The sequence below is a fragment of the Crocuta crocuta genome, unplaced genomic scaffold, assembly GCF_008692635.1.
Source record: "Crocuta crocuta isolate KB4526 unplaced genomic scaffold, BGI_CrCroc_1.0 scaffold235, whole genome shotgun sequence".
NCBI lineage: Eukaryota > Metazoa > Chordata > Mammalia > Carnivora > Hyaenidae > Crocuta > Crocuta crocuta.
In genome coordinates, this window is record NW_027531285.1 from 7211209 (window position 1) to 7232858 (window position 21650).

The following is a 21650-nucleotide window of genomic DNA, read 5'->3' on the forward strand; positions in this document are numbered from 1 at the left end:
CAAAAATTTTAAATTGGTTACTTAAAAAAACTTTTTTTTAGTTTATTTATTTATTTTGAGAGAGAGAGAGAGCAAGCCGGGTAGGGGCAGAGAGAGAATCCCAAGCAGGCTCTGCACTGTCAGCACAGAGCCCAATGTGGAGCTCGAACTCACAAACCATGACCTGAGCCAAAATCAAGAGTAGGATGTTTAACTGACTTGAGTCATCCAAGTGCCCCTAAACCTGTTACTTTTATAACATGTATAGCATTTACAGTATATTCAGTTATAACTGTGGGTAAATATTTATTTTGTCTCTTGGACAATTCTAAAATGTATATCATTAATAATTAAGTATTATTCACACAGAATCAATTAGTATATTATGATTATATCTTCTTTCTCATATACCATTTTTGTTCCCTTGGAGTTTCCAATTGCCTTTCTTTCATTCTTGTGTCTTTTGCCTTTGCTGTGGCCTCATTTTATTTCAAACTTGGTTATGTTACATATTCTATCAAATGTGTTTTTCCTTGAGTGACTTCCCTGCAGGAGCCTCCATTCTCCTGCCCCCATCTAAGCTGATCACTACGTAGGTTCTCTGGACACTGTCAATCTAGGGCATCCCTTTGTGGTTCTCCTGAGTTGGATCCACTGTTTCCTGTGGCCCCTTTTTTCCTCTTTCTTGGTTTCCTTTCTTATTTTGTAGAAGTAAGTCTTCAGATGAGGCGCCTGGGTGGCTCAGTTGGTTAATTTAAGCATCTAACTTCAGCTCAGGTCATGATCTCGAGGTTCATTGAGTTTGAGCCCCACATCCAGCTCTGCGCTGACAGCACAGAGCGTGGAGTCTGCTTTGGATTCTGTGTCTCCCTCTGTCTCTGCGCCTCCCTTGCTTGCACTCTGTCTCTCAAAAATAAATAAATATTAAAAAATTAAATAAAAAAAGAAGTAAGTCTTCAGATACCATCCTAGTCTGGGTATGTGGTAGTTCAATTTTTTGAACTCTTTGTGTATCTGAAAACATGTACTCTTCCCTCATATTTTGTTAACAGTTGTTTAGTTAAAAATTACAGACTATAAAATATATTTCCTCAGGGAAAAAAAGCCTGGGTCTGATTATCATTAGTTTGTCTTCTTGTGGCTCCCCCAGTACTTACCTCCTTATCCTTCTATTCATGAGAGCCCCTAAAGTTTTGACTTCTATTAACTCACAATTTCCTTAAATAGGGGGCTGACTAAACTCAGTCCTTAGAAACTAGGTTTCTTGTGGTCTCCTTTTTATTTCTTTTTTTTTTTTTTACAGTTTGTTTGTTTATTTATTTAGTTAGTTATTGATCATGACCTGAGCTGAAATCAAGAGTTGGGCGTGTAACTGAGCCACCGAAGCGCTCCTATTGCAGTCTATCTTTAAAGCACTTTACAAGTCAGATTCAGGCTAATGGCATTGTTTAGCTATTCATGAGTTAGCAATTTTCCCATATTGAGTATCCACAGTTGTGGAATTTTGAAAAAAATCAATCTCTCCTTTATTTTTTTTAAGTTTATTTATTTATTTGAGAGAGAGAGAGAGCACGCACCTGTACAAGCGAGTGAGTTGGGGAGGGGCAGAGAGAGGATCCTAAGTAGGCTTCAAGCTGCCAGCACATGAGCCCAATGTGGGGCTCAAACCCATGAACCCCAAGACTATGACTCCAGCTGAAAGCAAGAGTCAGACTCTCAACTGACTAAGCTACCTAGGCACCCTTCAATCTCCCCTTTATAATGGGAGTTCTAGAAGCAGCTCGAATAAAATGTGCTAGAAACCTTCAAAAGATATCAACTGTTCATACAGTTCAGAAATACTGCATAGTCATTCCCACAATCTCTAACTGAAAGGACAGATGATAGTTTCTGGAAAGAGAGAGGTAAGAGGGGCCACTGGCCCTGGAGGAGTATTTGGAAGTCCTGGATATCTTAACTGGTTCAGCCACTTACCAGCAAATAAAAGGTGCTTAATCCCCATGGGTCTCAACTTCTGCCCTCATTTACTCAATCCACACAGAAGTATTGAGCACCATCTGTGTGTCAGGTGCTAGGGACTGGTAATTCAGTAATAGGTGAAAATCTCTGCCTTCATGGAGCTTCCATTCCAGACAGAAGAGCTGTAAGAAACAAAGAAGCAAAACAAACAGGACATGAGGCAGTGATCAGTGCTAAGGAGAAGAGCACTGTAGAGGAGGCAGGCAGGGCGTATTGTGGAGTTCAAGTCCAAATGTTGAGGAATGATCCAAGCCGCAAAGTGTCCTTGTGATCTTTATAACCTGGTGATATGTGTGTCACAGTTGTAAGATAGGATTTTTTTATTCTAACCATTTTCTATAAAATCCCTGAATGTATTTTTCAAAAGTTAGCTTGAACTCTTTCTTGTATTGCTTCAGATCCTACCTTTTACTAGAAATTATTGAAAGTGTCCCCCTACTACATTGGGGGGGTGGGGTTCTATACTGAGCTTGCTTTTTGGACTAGCCTTTTTATTTTATCATCATAGGAAGTCCACTTTGCCTCAATGTTCTGATTTTTGGTCAGTTTTCCACAAAATAAAAAACATGAGAATAGTCCTGATATTTTTTAAGTTCCTGAAACAAAAATAATACTTTTAAATTTCAGCACCCATAACATGTTATCAAATAGAGTAACAACATCAATCATTTCTTGAGAGCCAGGCACAATGCTAGGAATTCTGTTGCTCTTCAAGGAAGTTACTACCCTCATACTGTTAAATAAAATGTATGGTTTGGTAAGAGGTTAAGTCACTTCCGTTACTCTTCAAGAAAGTTATTACCCTCATACTGTTAAATAAAATGTATGGTTTGGTAAGAGGTTAAGTCACTTGTTGAGGTCACTCAACCAGTGACTACATCTAGAAAATGAGGTCTCTTTCAAGGTTGCTTTCAGGTCTACAGTTTCATTATTTTTATACTTAGTGTGAAATTTACCAGGGTGTGGCGTTCAATTTGTAGTCCCTAAAGACAAAAACTGGGTTGCCGAAAAATGGCAGGTTTGAACGCTACATGGATTGTCCTCACTTTCCATTTGTTTACATATGCATTCTTTTCACAAATATTTACCATTCATCTTCTTGGGGCTGTGTAGGTTCCAAGGATATAAATGTGAAAAACACATGGACCTTATCTTCTTGTTTGAGGATTAGGTTGAATGTTAACATATGTAAAGCTCAATATCTGGCATATAGGAACTTTTCAATTAAGTTATAGTTGCTGTTATGATTAGTATTACCATTATAGTGTAACTGGCAACAAGGGCAAAGTGGGAGGAGTTTCTTTAGAAAATGTAGATTGTATTTCTTCTCTCTTTGCTTATTTGGCTAGTGAAACTTTGGAAAATTAAATCACTTCTGATGACATGAAAACAAAATAACTTAAAGCCCTATAATTCATGGTGAATGCATTTGGTCTGTGACTGATGAAGTCCTGGGATATCAACAGTTTTCAAAGAAGCATTTTATAACTCTTGAGGGCAGTGACCTTGTCTTGTTCCTAGTGCCTGGCACCTAGTAAACCATATAATGTAGACTTGAGCGGAATGGGATGGAAGCCATTTTCAGAGTTCAGCTTAACCAAACACAGTTTTATCATAATTATGGCATCACCTAGGAACAAAGTTCCCTCATAGGTAAATCAGCCATAGTTTTAAAATCCCCAGAGAAACAAATAGCCATCATCTCTAATTATGTGTAAAACTGTTGACATGCACTGTAAGGTCTGATGGTGGTACAGTAATATTCCTTTATGAGGCTCACATGTGTGGCTTCCCAGAACAGAGATACGGTCTACCGGAGTTTTTTATTTGACCATAAACAGTTGACAGTAAATGAGGCCAACTCTAAGCAGGGTTGGGTGGTTTGCAGATTTGTTATTGCGCTCCTAGTCCCTCTTTTTTCCGTTTTCACTGTCTTCCTTGATGACCCCTAACACAATCAACTTCCTTTCTGCCTCTGACCCTCCTCCCTCGCTTACTTGCTTGCTTCCTTCCATCCACCCTTCCTTTCCACGTTCAGCAAAGAGTTATGTGTGCCTTCCATGGATGAGGCACCATGCTGGATTTGGGCAATATAAAAAGGAACAAAAACATCCACATGTCCTTGTTCTCAGGTTTAGTGGGAAAGGCAATCAAAAATATAGATATAAAATTGCAATTTTGAGAAGTCCCATGAAGGAGAATTATGCTGTGCTATGAGCATGGCTAGTCAGAAAATTAAGAGAAGGTGGTCCTGAGGAGTGCAATGGAGTTAAGATCCGGAGGATGGGTCATGCAAAGGAGCACAGGAGGGATGGCACATGCAAAGACTTCCCTCTCTCCCTCCTTGGGTGTCCTGGGTCTCACTCTCTAAGCCTAGGACAACAGAAGGGAGCTGATGTCATCTGTACTGTTTGTCAGCAGTGCTATCCTTTCTTCTGTTCTTATCCACTGGATATCTCTTATTCCTCCATCAAGTAGTTAATGCCTCTGTTTTCTAAGCCTGGTTTTTCCATCAAACAGAGATTGATTTTCCTGCTTTACTTCATCTGTCCAGGTACAGAGGCATGTGGGGAGTTTCTTCTCCCCAAGCTCCTTTACTCTAATCATTTGTATCTGCTTTGTCACCCAAGCCTGTGTTAAGCCTCTTGCACCCTTTCTGGAACTTCAGCTTCCTCTCCTAGAGGCAGTCAGCCTCTAGAAGAGACTCAGCCTCTTCTGTCACTTGCTGGCTGGGTAAGGTGAATCAACTCACATTATCTCCATGCCCAACTTGTCTCATCTCTAAATCACACTTTATTATTCTTAGCACCTAAGGTTGCTATTAATATTACCTTGTATAGAATGCTTTCATACTGTTTACTTAGAAAATTTTAGCTCTTACCCTAAAGGTACCTAAATAAAAGGTATTAACATTACCTTGTACAGAATGCCATACCATACTGGTTACTTAGAAAATTTTAGCTCCTGCCCTCACTCAGATACCCTAATGCTCTGTTCTTCCAAACACTTCAGGTTTTATGTTTTTAATTGGATGTCAGTTTTGTGTTGTAATTCTCCTTTTCTGATAATTTGAAACTCGTGTCTATTCTGTATTCTTTCCTTAAGAAGCTTCTGACAGGATGCTAACAGGTAATGCTTTGTTAATGATTTTACTATGAAGGCTAATCAGAGAGTCCTTCTTATATTGAGTGAGTAAGTCTTGCCAATTCCATGACACTGGATTTAAACTTGGGGCGCTCTATGGGGATAGTGCTTAAAGGTTGCAGGGATTTCTAGAGATTAGATGCCATGTTGGACCTTAGAACCTTTGCCTCTCTTTCAATGAAATTACAATTGTTTTGAGAAATATGACTTTGTGTATTAAGAAGTTTCTGTGAAATTAAATAATAGTTTTGAAATCTGTAAACTTACTCAAATAAACAAATTCTTTCCAGAATAGGTGGACTTAGAAGAAACATTTGGCAATTGTATTGAACTGTGGTTTTAAAAATGCCATAGATCCTTTAAAAAAAAAAAGGCATTTATAAGAATTAGCAGGATGAGCCATGATGCCACCCTCCCTGATAGGCCTTGGCCATACACATTATTAAAAAATGTAAAAATTCTGTTAGTCTTCTCTCATTAATTTGATTAAGTTACTTTTATTAAAGAGTTTATAAAACTTGACATTATATCATATACTACTTAGATACAGTGAATGGGAATATTCACTATTATACTAATAATACTAATAATATGTGACTAATAGTCATATAATAATAATATGTGACTAATAGTCACATACCAGAGCAAACATATACATATACATGTTATAGGTAAGTTGATCTAACAGCTCATTCCAAGATAGTATCATCAAGCATGATTTAGTTCAAAAAGATGTCCAGATTAAAAAAAACCTGTTTTTCACACTTTTATTTTTTAAATTTTATTAAAATTTTTTTAATGTTTTATTTATTTTTGAGAGAGAGAGAGAGAGAGAGAGACAGCATGAGCAGGGGAGGATCAGAGACAGAGGGAGACACAGAATCCGAAGACAGGCTCCAGGCTCTGAGTTGTCAGCACAGAGCCCGAGGTGGAGCTCAAACTCATGAACTGCGAGATCATGACCTGAGCTGAAAGCCAGACGCTCAACCAAATGAGCCACCCAGGCATCCCTTTTTTATACATTTAAAAATGTTTTTATTTAAGTTAGTCATAGATATTATTTTAAAAATCAAATAAACAATTGAAAGACACAATAAATAGCACGAAGTTTACCAGTGGTAATTAATAGCTACAAGCACAGTATATTTAATGTTAGGAGAAGTTTCCTGGTGCAAATTCTAGGCATACATATGATAGGTCTTATATCATAAGAAATGAGTATATGAGTTAGTATGACTAGGCAGATGGCTAGAATGCACCCCGTTAGAAGGAATAAAATCAAGATGGGAAGACTGGAGCTGATTGAGCTCAACAGATACTTGATTTTGGTAGATGTAGAGCCATATGAATACTCCACCCACAGTGTGAACCATTAGCTTGAAGAAATGATCTAAGCAAGCAACATTCAACTAATGTTTATTGAGCAGCTATTCTATTCTAGACACTATCACATAGAGACCCTGTTATTGCAAAATTTTCAACTTAATAGTAAAGGTAAGATATATACAAGAATCACTACAAAATAAAGGAGAAGATAATAATTGATCATAGAAAGCACTTACTGCTTGGGGCCCTTGGGTGGCTCAGTTGGTTAAGTGTCTGACATCAGCTCAGGTCATGATCTCATGGCTCATGAGTTTGACAGCTCAGAGGCTGGAGCCTGCTTCAGATTTTGTGTCTCTGTCTTTCTCTGCCCCTCTCCTGCTCTGTCTCTGTCTCTCTTAAAAATAAATAAACATAAAAAAAAAAGAAAGAAAGAAAGCACACAGTGCTATGCATCTACAAAAGGAAGGTAGCTTTCTGGGGAAGGTGGTATATACCAAGGGAAGGAGTAAGTACAGAACCTATTGTAATAATAATTGGAGAACTAAGGTACAGTGATAGTTTAAAGGGAACAAAATCCTAAAGCACATGATCACTAGAAACAATAAAAAAATTTCCCCCCATCAAAATTAACAATTTAACAGAAAGTCATTATTCTGTAGCCAACATTTTTCTCTTCCCTGAAAATGTCATTGAAAAGTGGTGGTGAGAGAAGAGAGTGGTGTCTACCAGAGGCTAGGGGCTGGGGATACATTGTTGAAAGGTATAAACTAGGAAGTAGTAGATAAGTAAGTCATGGAGAGTTAGTGCACAGCATAGTGATTATAGTCAATAATAATTGTGTTATAAACTATAAAGTTGCTAGGAGACTAGATCTTAACTGTTCCTAGCACAAGAAAAGAAAGATGATAATTATGTGACATGATAGAGGTATCAGCTAAAGTGATGGTGGTAATCATATCGCAATATGTATATGTATCAAATCAACAATATACACCTTAAACTTATAAAATGTTATATGTCAATTCTATTTCAATTTTAAAAAGTGGCTCTGAATTTAGAAAACTTTGAAAAAATGAGTTACAAATCATTAAGAAAACAGGTTTAAAATTTGAAAGCTGAATGGAAGTGCCAACATATATAGATGAAGCACCTACTGAATTTCCAGCACAGGCCTGTCCAACATTTTGTACCATGGTCTTCTTCTGGATCTAGAAGACTATATTGAGCATTTCATAATATCTGCTATTTTCCAGGCACTTTATTATATTGTCTCCAATCCTTAAAACAGCCCTGAAAAGTAGACACTCGTATTGCCATATTTTTAAAGTAATCTGTACATCCAATGTGGGGTTTGAACTTGCAACCCCAAGATCAAGACTCATATGCTCTACCGACTGAGCAAGCCAGATACCCTATCCCCATTTAGAAAGAAAGAAGGAAAGAAAGAAGGAAGGAAGGAAGGAAGGAAAGAAAGAAAGAAAGAAAGAAAGAAAGAAAGAAAGAAAGAAAGAAAGAAAGAAAGAAAGGGAGAGAGAAAAAAGAGAGAGAGAAAATAAAGATAGAAAGAGAAAGACAGAAAAAAAGAAAGAGAAAGAAGGAAAGAGAAAGAAAGAAAGAGAGAAAAAAGAGAGAGAGAAAAGAAAAAAAGATAGGAAGAGGAAGGAAGGAAGGAAGGAAGGAAGGAAGGAAGGAAGGAAGGAAGAAACAGAGACATGGGCATTTGACTTGCCTGAAATTGCATAGCAGATGGTCTCCAAATCCTATTGCGTTGCCTAATATACAATACTGACTAAAGAATGTGAGCACCAACAGAATAAGAATATTTAAAATGAGAATTTCACATACTGCATACAAGACAACTCCATTGTATGTGTGTGTGAATCAATGTATACATTATGTACATGTGCATATATATGATCATTCTGAACAATACTAAATTTGTTTTAAAAATACTCAGCACCTTACACCGTACAGTGTAGTGCAGAAGTTAGGAATATAGGCCATAGAGTGAATCTACATTATTTCAGCATAAATCATGCCTGGATGTGAGATACCTGTTCTGTAAAATCAAGGGTATTATGAAGTCTACATGAGGAATGTACGAGGCTGCCTGGCACAGTGTTCCACACATATTAAATTCTATTTAAATGTTAGTCATTAGTATTGTCATTAATAAGTTAATCAGTATTTTTTCTTCTCAAATTTCTTGGCCTCATCTCTCCTATTTATGCAAACATTGCTACACATTAAACCTGGATTCTATAATCTAGTGACACTGGATTAGTGACACTGAGATGCTTACCTCACATCCAAGATGTAAGAGGAAACATATCCATCTATTTTAAGATGGGTCACAGACAGGCTGTAACTCAGAGGTATGAGTATGCCTATGCAATCAAATAAATCAAATCAAATATAGGAAAAGACAGACACTATTTCAGGCAAGTACACCAAGATTTAGAAGAGGCTGCAGAGAGATTGAAAACATCTAGGACATATTGGGTAGGGTAATTCTTCATGGACTGCCATGGCAGCTGTTTGTATATAATCTAGTAGGATTATATACATATTCCATTATATTCCATTATATACACATTCCATTCTTTACATTCTTTGGCTATGTAATGCTATAGGCATGAAGTAATGATTATAGTTTTAGGGTGGTTTCAATGAGATACAGCTGAAAAAGATGCATCTAAAAGGAATTTTGAGAATAGGAATGGTAACTGACTGAATTTGGGTGTAGAGAGAGAAAGAAGTTCTAGGTGATTCCAAAGTTTGGTCACAGTAGGATTACAAGAATGGCGGGTACATTAATCAAAATGGGGATGGGATAAACAGATCTAGCATGCCCACTGACACTGTCCAGTTTCAGACTCTGAATTCAGAAAGTGACAACATTACATTCACATGAGATGTCTTTTGAGCCAAAACCAACAAGATGCAATTTTTACAGGGATAATTATAAATTCCTACATTTAAGAAAAGAATTCACTTGCACAAATCCCAGATGTGGGTTATCTCCTTCACAATTTTTCTTTTTGGCAGTGGGTTTTTGATGGGCACGCGCAAAATTATTATGCAGCAACAATGTGCCCTGCTGCTGGAAGGGCGTATGCTGCGTTGAGCTGCATTAATAGAAGTGCAGTCATCTGCCCGAGGCAGATTCTGTGATCTCACCAGCAGCTTTGCTATGAGATTACATTTTCTTTCTCATCCTAGGCACTGTGTTTCCAGAGAGGGGTACTTACACAAATTAGACAGTGAGCTGGACAGTGAGGGGAAATTAAGTCTTGGAAATTAAGTCCTGAGGGAAATGGTTAAGGAAGAATGGAACAAATTCAGGGGGAATATGATGGCAATCTTCAAATATTTGAAAGATTATTATGTGGGAGAGAGGAGAGAAAACAAAGCTATTTTTTATGTTTGCCATGGGAAGAATTAGATAGAATTTACAGACAGNACTATATTGAGCATTTCATAATATCTGCTATTTTCCAGGCACTTTATTATATTGTCTCCAATCCTTAAAACAGCCCTGAAAAGTAGACACTCGTATTGCCATATTTTTAAAGTAATCTGTACATCCAATGTGGGGTTTGAACTTGCAACCCCAAGATCAAGACTCATATGCTCTACCGACTGAGCAAGCCAGACACCCTATCCCCATTTAGAAAGAAAGAAGGAAAGAAAGAAAGAAAGAAAGAAAGAAAGAAAGAAAGAAAGAAAGAAAGAAAGAAAGAAAGGGAGAGAGAAAAAAGAGAGAGAGAAAATAAAGATAGAAAGAGAAAGACAGAAAAAAAGAAAGAGAAAGAAGGAAAGAGAAAGAAAGAGAGAGAGAAAAAAGAGAGAGAGAAAAGAAAAAAAGATAGGAAGAGAAAGAAAGAAAGGAAGGAAGGAAGGAAGGAAGAAACAGAGACATGGACATTTGACTTGCCTGAAATCACATATCTAGTACATTGCATAGCAGATGGTCTCCAAATCCTATTGCGTTGCCTAATATACAATACTGACTAAAGAATGTGAGCACCAACAGAATAAGAATATTTAAAATGAGAATTTCACATACTGCATACAAGACAACTCCATTGTATGTGTGTGTGAATCAATGTATACATTATGTACATGTGCATATATATGATCATTCTGAACAATACTAAATTTGTTTTAAAAATANACTAGATCTTAACTGTTCCTAGCACAAGAAAAGAAAGATGATAATTATGTGACATGATAGAGGTATCAGCTAAAGTGATGGTGGTAATCATATCGCAATATGTATATGTATCAAATCAACAATATACACCTTAAACTTATAAAATGTTATATGTCAATTCTATTTCAATTTTAAAAAGTGGCTCTGAATTTAGAAAACTTTGAAAAAATGAGTTACAAATCATTAAGAAAACAGGTTTAAAATTTGAAAGCTGAATGGAAGTGCCAACATATATAGATGAAGCACCTACTGAATTTCCAGCACAGGCCTGTCCAACATTTTGTACCATGGTCTTCTTCTGGATCTAGAAGACTATATTGAGCATTTCATAATATCTGCTATTTTCCAGGCACTTTATTATATTGTCTCCAATCCTTAAAACAGCCCTGAAAAGTAGACACTCGTATTGCCATATTTTTAAAGTAATCTGTACATCCAATGTGGGGTTTGAACTTGCAACCCCAAGATCAAGACTCATATGCTCTACCGACTGAGCAAGCCAGACACCCTATCCCCATTTAGAAAGAAAGAAGGAAAGAAAGAAAGAAAGAAAGAAAGAAAGAAAGAAAGAAAGGGAGAGAGAAAGGGAGAGAGAAAAAAGAGAGAGAGAAAATAAAGATAGAAAGAGAAAGACAGAAAAAAAGAAAGAGAAAGAAGGAAAGAGAAAGAAAGAAAGAGAGAAAAAAGAGAGAGAGAAAAGAAAAAAAGATAGGAAGAGGAAGGAAGGAAGGAAGGAAGGAAGGAAGGAAGGAAGGAAGGAAGAAACAGAGACATGGGCATTTGACTTGCCTGAAATTGCATAGCAGATGGTCTCCAAATCCTATTGCGTTGCCTAATATACAATACTGACTAAAGAATGTGAGCACCAACAGAATAAGAATATTTAAAATGAGAATTTCACATACTGCATACAAGACAACTCCATTGTATGTGTGTGTGAATCAATGTATACATTATGTACATGTGCATATATATGATCATTCTGAACAATACTAAATTTGTTTTAAAAATATCAGCACCTTACACCGTACAGTGTAGTGCAGAAGTTAGGAATATAGGCCATAGAGTGAATCTACATTATTTCAGCATAAATCATGCCTGGATGTGAGATACCTGTTCTGTAAAATCAAGGGTATTATGAAGTCTACATGAGGAATGTACGAGGCTGCCTGGCACAGTGTTCCACACATATTAAATTCTATTTAAATGTTAGTCATTAGTATTGTCATTAATAAGTTAATCAGTATTTTTTCTTCTCAAATTTCTTGGCCTCATCTCTCCTATTTATGCAAACATTGCTACACATTAAACCTGGATTCTATAATCTAGTGACACTGGATTAGTGACACTGAGATGCTTACCTCACATCCAAGATGTAAGAGGAAACATATCCATCTATTTTAAGATGGGTCACAGACAGGCTGTAACTCAGAGGTATGAGTATGCCTATGCAATCAAATAAATCAAATCAAATATAGGAAAAGACAGACACTATTTCAGGCAAGTACACCAAGATTTAGAAGAGGCTGCAGAGAGATTGAAAACATCTAGGACATATTGGGTAGGGTAATTCTTCATGGACTGCCATGGCAGCTGTTTGTATATAATCTAGTAGGATTATATACATATTCCATTATATTCCATTATATACACATTCCATTCTTTACATTCTTTGGCTATGTAATGCTATAGGCATGAAGTAATGATTATAGTTTTAGGGTGGTTTCAATGAGATACAGCTGAAAAAGATGCATCTAAAAGGAATTTTGAGAATAGGAATGGTAACTGACTGAATTTGGGTGTAGAGAGAGAAAGAAGTTCTAGGTGATTCCAAAGTTTGGTCACAGTAGGATTACAAGAATGGCGGGTACATTAATCAAAATGGGGATGGGATAAACAGATCTAGCATGCCCACTGACACTGTCCAGTTTCAGACTCTGAATTCAGAAAGTGACAACATTACATTCACATGAGATGTCTTTTGAGCCAAAACCAACAAGATGCAATTTTTACAGGGATAATTATAAATTCCTACATTTAAGAAAAGAATTCACTTGCACAAATCCCAGATGTGGGTTATCTCCTTCACAATTTTTCTTTTTGGCAGTGGGTTTTTGATGGGCACGCACAAAATTATTATGCAGCAACAATGTGCCCTGCTGCTGGAAGGGCGTATGCTGCGTTGAGCTGCATTAATAGAAGTGCAGTCATCTGCCCGAGGCAGATTCTGTGATCTCACCAGCAGCTTTGCTATGAGATTACATTTTCTTTCTCATCCTAGGCACTGTGTTTCCAGAGAGGGGTACTTACACAAATTAGACAGTGAGCTGGACAGTGAGGGGAAATTAAGTCTTGGAAATTAAGTCCTGAGGGAAATGGTTAAGGAAGAATGGAACAAATTCAGGGGGAATATGATGGCAATCTTCAAATATTTGAAAGATTATTATGTGGGAGAGAGGAGAGAAAACAAAGCTATTTTTTATGTTTGCCATGGGAAGAATTAGATAGAATTTACAGACAGTCTGACAAACAAAAAAAGTATAATAAGTAAATAACACTTTGTAACAAATATGAGAACTGCTGAGTGTGCTGCATGTACTGAGTGTGTGCATGAGGAAGGTATATAGTTGCCCACTTGCATTTTATATGCTGCACTAGGTGACTTAAAAAAGTTCTTCCTGGTTATAAGTTTCTCTAATTCCCTGGCCATAGGTCCACAGGAAACCATTTCATAGCAATGGTGTCTGAATTTTAATCTATGGCCATATGCTAGCTTCCAAAGGACATGAGCATTATACTCTGAACATACCAACAGAAACTTCATTATAGATAATTATTGAAGTAACTGAAGTTTCAAACTTATCTGGTAACTATCTCTTATATAACTAAGTCCTCCCTCAGGAACTACCCATAACAGAGAAACACTGCATGTGCTCTTTCTGGATGCCTGGCTTTGTTTTGTTTTGTTTTCAAGTTTATTTATTTATTCTGAGAGCAAGAGAGCACAAGTGGGGAAGGAGCAGAGAGAAAGAGGGGGACAGAGGATCCAAAGGAGGCTCTGTGCTGACAGCAGAGAGCCTGATGTGGGGCTCAAACTCATGAGCCATGCAATCATGATCTGAGCCAAAGTCGGATGCTCAACTGACTGAGCCACCAAGATGATGCCTGGTATTTTTGAAACCCTTTGTGATAGAGCACCATTTGGAACAACCTTGTCAGGGTATCTCAAATACCTCACCTCAAACAATTATCAAGACATCCCAATTAGCTTAGCTCAAACATCACCTCAGGGAAGTCTTCTCTAATGACCTGCTCTGGACTTGAGTACTTTCCAACCGATTATCTTGTTTTCTTTTTTTTATATGAAGCCCTTGAAACTAACAGAAATTACTTGTTTACTTATTTGTTGTCTGTCCCATGTCCCAACATATAAGCACTATGGGAGAGAGACCGTGGGTGTCCTTGTCACTCTAGTACTCAGAATACCATGCACAAAATGGACACATAATATATATGATTGAATTAACAGACCATTTAGGTTGGGTCCTGAGGTGTTTGTCACAGGTAATTCAGTTCTGCTACAGTTTCTCTGGAACTTCTGTATAAATTATGTAATCTAGGCTGAACTTCTGACATATTTGTTCTGGTGACAGAATATAACCCCTTTCTTTAAGATACCTTTATGAATTCATAGGTCATAACTGAATCTTCCTTTAGTTACTCTATTCTATCAAGAATAAGTCCATTCACTCTATCTTAGTGTTAACACTGGAATCCTTTAAATCTTGAGGTTTTCACTTGAACCCTCTTCCTTTTCTACATGTCCTAGTCTTGGTGTGGAGCTCAGAATTTCACATGGTAGCCTTTTCTAGCCAAAGGGCCATGTATTTAATGTGTCATCCAAAGCAGGTGACTTTTCCTGGGTCATCTACCCACTTTATACCATCTTTGGAGCTGTTCACTCAGAAAACCAGCTGTGAATTTCATGGCCACCCTACCAAATTTGCTTAGATGGCTCTTCAAAATTACATTTCCCCGAACCTCGTTGCATCTCTTCCTCCAAGCAGATGGTTTTGTTTCATATTTCATTCAAAAAATAGATACTGTCCATCAACTCCCTCATATTTTATCCTCAAATCCATCCCTGGCCCTGATCTGCATGTACCTCCTCCACCTTCCTGCATACAGCCTCAGTGTCTCTACTCTTATGCAGGACCAGCACCCATTTGTACTCTGGATCATGTCCCTTCTCATTGTCTAAAGGATTTTTTTTTTTAAAGTAGGCTCCACACCCAATATGGGGCTTGAACTCACCATACTGAGATCAAGAATCTTATGCTCTACCAAGTGAGCCAGGCAGGTGCCCTTCACTTTCTAAAGGATTTGGATTCTGCACTGATACCTCTCTTTTTATCATTAGTTTCTCATTCTCTGCAGAAATATTTCCATCAGCACATCAATAAGCTATACTATCTTTTATTTTTGAAGAAACAAACCCTCCAGGTCCCTGCTAATTTTCTAAGATCCCTTCATAGGGAAAGTTCTTAGAAGAATTGTCTGCTACCCATTATCTTCACTTTTTCACATTTTCTCCACAGCCCAGTTCAATCAGTGTTTCTTCCCTAACACTTCACCCCTACAGCAAAGGTCACTAACGATTTTCATGTTGCTAAATCCTGTGGTTATTTCTATGCTTTTATTTTACTTAGCTTTCCCTTGGGATTTGACCTGTATCTTCTTTTTTAAAATCGCTTTCTTTTCTTTTTCTCTCACCTTGGCTTCCGTGATGCTATGTATCTTGGAGAACCTGTCATAGATTTTTGTAATTTATTAAGGCTGTGCTCTCAGAATAAACCTGTAAAAGTGTGGGGAAGCAGAACGGAACAGGGAAAGAATTAAGGTTAAGATGTTATTTCAGGAGAAATTTATCCTCAGCCTTATCCCATCAGAGCTCTGGAACATGCCTTGCACCAGAGGCAAAGGGACTGGCTGTTACATCCCTGCATCCATTATGGGATGTAGGCTACCCTGGGAAGATGGAGTAGTGACATAACCTTCCAGGCATTTCCAGGTAAAGTGTCTCCTAGCAGCCAAGGGAAATTGCTCACAGAAGGATGCGGGAGAAAGTCCTCCACAGGAAAAGCCCGGTTCCTGACGACTGAACCCTGTCTCAATAAAGCAGATCTGCTCTGCCAGGTGCTGTAGGTGTCCCACCCTCCCCTCCCTGTCTACCTAACTGGCCATTCCTTCTCCTCTTCTGCTAGGCTCAATCTTCTCCGCATACTCTCACCCTCAGTGATCTCTTATAATCCCACATGATAACTTCTGCCTGATAAAAGCTCAAATTTTACCCTCTGTTCTTGACCATTGCAGAGAATTCTAGACTTGCATTTTTAACTGTCTACCTTTCTCCAGAAAGAAATGCAGCCCTGTCAACCCTTTGTTTTTAGGTCAGTGAAGCCCATTTCATTTCATCTGATAATAAATTTGTCTTATTTTAAGTCACTAAGTTTGTGGTAATTAGTTATAGTCCAGTAGGAAACTAATATAGTCATAGACTCTGGATTAAATCTTTCCATTAGATTGGCTTCATGAATATATTTTAACTTCATCTTTACAAAAGAATGAGGCCTTCAAGATGGTACATGATGGTCATTCTCAGTGGAAAGCAGGTATAAAGGGAAAACTTTTTCAATGAATTCTAAGAACATGGAATTTCATTGTAAATATACTATGTCTGCTTTATATTTAAATCATTAACATACATCCACATCAAATACCAGATGATGTTTAAATATAAACCATAATTTGCCTAAAATTCCTTATTTTTCTTATCTATGTAAAAGTCATTAATTTGTCAAGACTCCCATGATTCTGGGGCACCTGGCTGGCTCAGTTGANATTTAAATATAAACCATAATTGGCCTAAAATTCCTTATTTTTCTTATCTTATGTAAAAGTCATTAATTTGTCAAGACTCCCATGATTCTGGGGCACCTGGCTGGCTCAGTGGATAGAGAATGTGGCTCTTGATCTCAGTATCGTGAGTTCAAGCCCCACCTTGGGTGTAGAGCTTACTTAAAAAAAAAAAAAGACTCCTGTGATTCCTTTTTTATACCCGAAGGAATACCTTTTATACATTTTTATATTAAAACTCTGAAGTTTGGAGTTGGTAATGAAATATGAATGGTAAATTCTGTTTGGGAGTGAAAGAAAAAAATTCTTTTTATATCTTGGAAGATACAATTAGATTTCAAATCAATTATACTTTTTTTAGAAACCAATCCTGTATCACTCATATATTGGATTGGAAGATCAAGGAGTATATTTCTTTCTTATGTGTTGGGGTCTTCCTACATCTGACCAGTCATTATGATAGGAGGACCTCAGATCCTGGGTTATATTTCTGATTTCAAGAAATGAGCCCCTTTGCCAAGTTTTTTCTTCTTTAATTCAAGTATAATCAACAGACAATGCTATATTAGTTTCAGGTGTACAACATAATGATTCAGGTTCTATATATTTTTCAGTACTCATCAAGATAAGTTTACAAGATAAGTGTGTGTGTGTGTGTGTGTGTTGGGGGGGGGATGAAATAGATAAAGGGGATTAAGAGTACACTTATCTTGATAAATCCTTTGCCAACTTTTTAAAGGTTTTGAGTCTGTGGGTTGCAATATTAGGATACTCTTTGAGATGCTCAAGTGAATTACGAAGGAATCATTAACTGTTTTTAAATGCCTTTGGAAAGGTTTGTATTACAATTTTAATGAAGTTCAGTGGTTTAATTAAAAATTAAATTGTGTTTTAATTAACATAAGATGTTTGAACACGAAGCTCAAATAAACTTCAGTTATAAAGCTCATTTTAGGTACACGTAAAATAATTGTTTAAGATTATGCTGACATTTTCTTAGGTTACATGAATCTCAACAAAGCTCCTTTTTAAAATACGTATAAAAATAATTTTAATGTTGAAATTGTAAGGTATCACATATAAGAAATCGTCAGACATAAATTTTGAATAGAAAGACTTTTATATAGAATAACTAAGAATAATGATGCTATTTTTAATAGTGGTCACTGTAGTTGCCCTTTCCCTGGTTTGAATTACTATATTATTTTCAGCACATTCTTCCTAGCATTTCTCATTTCTATTCCAATATTTTTATTCTGACATGCAGTTTTCTTGTACCTTATCATTTTAATTTTTCATGGAATATACCTAACAAGATTTTTTTAAATTTAATTTTTTCCAAGTATTTAAATTTCAGCTAGTTAACATACAGTGTAATATTAGTTACATGTGTAGAATTTAGTGATTAATCACTTACATACAACATCCAGTTCTCATCAAAAGCAAGCTCCTCCAGTCATCACCCATTTAACCCATCCCCCTGCTTACCTCCCTCCAGCAAATCACAATTTGTTCTCTATAACTAAGAGTCTCCTTTATATTTACTTTTCCCCAGTATGTTCACCTGTTTTGTTTCTTAAATCCTACATGAGTGAAATCATATCGTATTTGCCTTTTTTATGATTTATTTTGCTTAGCATAATATTCTCTAGCTCCATCCACATTGTTGCAAATGGCATGATTTCATCCTTTTTGATGGCTGAGTGATATTCCATTGTGTGTGTGTGTGTGTGTGTGTGTGTGTGTATACATACATATATGTATATATGTATATATATACCATGTCTTCTTTATCCATTCATCAGTTGATGGACATTTGGGCACTTTCCATAATTGGCTATTATTGATAGTGCTACTATAAACATTGGGGTCCATCCCTTTGAATCAATTGCTGGTCTTAGTGTAGTCCTATATTTAACTTTTTTGAAGAACCTTCATAGTGTTTTCCAGAGTGGCTGCACTAGTTTGCATTCCCACCAACAGTGCAGATTCTCCTCTCCCTGCATCCTCACCAACATCTGTTGTTTCCTGTGTCACTAATTTTAGCCATTCTGACAGGTATGAGGTGATATCTCATTGTAGTTTTGATTCATATTTCCCTGAGGATGACTGATGTTGAGCATCTTTTCATGTGTCCATTAGCCATCTGAATGTCTTCTTTGGAAAAAAGTCTATTCATGTCTTCTGCCCATTTTTTAACTGGATTATTTGTTTTTTAAGTGCTGAATTTTGTAAGTCCTTTATATATTTTGGATACTGATCCTTTATCTGATACATCATTTGCAAATATCTTCTCCCATTCTGAAAGTTGCCTTTTAGTTTTGCTGATTGTTTCCTATGCTGTGCAGAAGCTTTTTATTTTGATGAAGTCCCAATAGTTTATTTTTGCTTTTATTTCCCTTGCCTCTGGAACATGTCTAATAAGAAGTTGCTGAGGTCGAAGATTTGTGTTCTCTTCTAGGATTTTGATTGCTTCCTGTCTCACATGTAGGTCTTTTGTCCATTTTGAATTTATTTTTGTTTATGGGATAAGAAAGTGGTCCAGTTTTGGGTTTTTTTTTTTTTGGCATGTTGCTGCCCAGTTTTCCCAGCACCATTTGTTGAAAAGACTGTCTTTTTTCCATTGGACATTCTTTCCCGCTTTGTTGAAGATTAGTTGACCTTATAGTTGTGGGTCGATTTCTGGGTTTTATATTCTGTTCCATTGATATATGTGTCTGTTTTTGTGTCAGTACCATATTGTGTTGATCACTACAGATTTGCAGTATATCTTGAAGTCAGGAATTGTGGATGCTCCCCATCTTTGCTTTTCTTTTTCAAGACTGCTTTGACTATTCAGGGTCTTTTGTTTGAAGGTGAATAATGCATGAGTTCATTAAATTTACGTATGTTTACAGCTGACGGTACTAAATCTGGGAAATAATCTTTTAGAAGAAATTCCAGAAGAGATGAAATATCTTACATCCCTGAAGAAGCTTCATTTATTTGGAAATAAAATTTGTAAATTTGCATCTGGAGCATGTGGTAAGTAAGTCATAGAAGAGAAAAATTATAGGGTCAAACTTAATATCCTTATATTGAACAAGTGCAAAAGTAAAAAAGAAATTTTACCTTTTAATNAAAATAAAATTTGTAAATTTGCATCTGGAGCATGTGGTAAGTCATAGAAGAGCAAAATTATAGGGTCAAACTTAATATCCTTATATTGAACAAGTGCAAAAGTAAAAAAGAAATTTTACCTTTTAATAATTTTTTGTTGAAGATATTTACATACTGCTCTTGAATTTAACTTATTTTCTTAGATCCGCCTTAAAGAATATATAATACAACAGTTAAAAAAAATCCCCAGAATCTTCCGTTTTCAGAATCAGTGTATATTTTGACCCTTGAATCTGGGTGTCCTTTATTTGCACCTAAGAGGAGACTAGTTGAAAATCAAATCAAGAAAAGCTTTCCTTATGTTTTACACTTTTTATTCAGTCTCAATATTAAACTACAGACTTTGATTAAGATGTTAAGATTAAAATCAATTTGAGGAGGACTTTAAAGAAAAAATATGAGATCCAATAACCGGCTTTTTTTGTTTTGGTGTTTCCTTTCAACCTATAACTTCACTCAATAGGACACTCTTCCTATTAAACACAGGTAGGGTAGGCTTAAGGACAAAACATATTAACAGAGATCTAAGTGATTTTTATAGCTTCATATACTCACATACATTTTTTTTTTTGATAAAAGTTATTTTATTTTATTTTATTATTTTTTTTAATAGTTTATTGTCAANGTACTCACATACATTCTAAGGCTTTGACCTTACTAATAAAACTAAAGCTATGTTATGAAATTTATAAGGTTCTGTGTACTTTTGAGACATGGGTGCTATATATAATCACTGTCATCATTAAGCAGCATTTATTAAGAATATCATTGGATGGGGTGCTAAATTAGGGGTATATATGGCAAACAGCACAAATAGACTCTGGTACCATCTCTTTACTTTAAAATCTTAAATGATGTATCTTGGAGAAATACTTTTTTTTTTTTTTAAATAAGAACAGTAACAAACAATATGCAAAGCCATAGATTCAAGGTTCAATTACAGTCTACTTAGGAAGAAAACAGTTTACATAAGAAAAAATTAAGGGCATAAAAACAAGTAAAGAATTTTATAAACTATTTTATAAACTATACTTTGGGGGACAAATGTAGGTAAAACCTGATACATATAAATAATATTAAGCAACCTAATTAATGCTAATTTAGGTTTTTTTAACAAAAAGTTTTATCTTATGTGCCCATAAACTTGAGGTTCATAAAATATATGTAATCTGTATACAGTTGTTTCTGTATTTCTTGGTGTTGAACTTTGAAAATCCCATGTGAGTGGCATAAATTATGTTCTATAGCATGTTCTTATTATCCAAGGGTGGAAGTAGTTTGGTGTCAGGGAGTTGAGCGTTATCTGGCATGTACTACATGACCCTGTCCCCGCCAACCAGACCAGGGGGCTGGGTCATGGCTAGACTTGTGTCCCAGAGTGAGCCAGTATTAGTTTCTTTCTTGGAAATTATGATAGAATCTAAAACAGTTTAATCGGTCTGAGCTCATCATATGAACTATGACAGAGGTTGCAATAGGTGGCCTGTGGGCTAAAACTGGTTCACAAATAAGTTGGTTCTGTTCTGACTGCATTTTAAAAAATTTGAATTAGGGGAGCAGAGCTTGGAAATCGTCTGTAAAAAAAAAAATATATATATATATATATATATATGCACACACAAATGTATATTTATTTATTTATAAATATATAAAAATAAGTGCATACATTTTTATATTTACTTATATACTTATACGTATGTATATATATGTGTGTATATACACATATATATATTTGGTTTTCTGGCTCTTTTTTGTCTGTTCATTTTAAGAAAGACAGACTAGGCAACCCTGGAATACATTCCCACATGATAGTGATGGCCAGGGGCTGGCTGAATGGTAGCTGGCCTGTTAGATAAGGCAGGTGCTAGCCAGTTCAGCACACTCCTGCCAG

The 21650-nt window shown here is 36.3% G+C and overlaps 1 protein-coding gene across 1 annotated transcript in view; it reads left to right on the plus strand.

The window, feature by feature from the left end:
- LRRC69 (leucine rich repeat containing 69) overlaps nucleotides 1-21650 on the plus strand; it is an 85102-nt gene that overhangs the window by 1616 nt on the left and 61836 nt on the right. Inside the window, 1 exon segment of the mRNA XM_077771319.1 lies at nucleotides 19498-19624. Within this exon segment, the coding sequence (XP_077627445.1) occupies nucleotides 19498-19624 (127 nt within the window).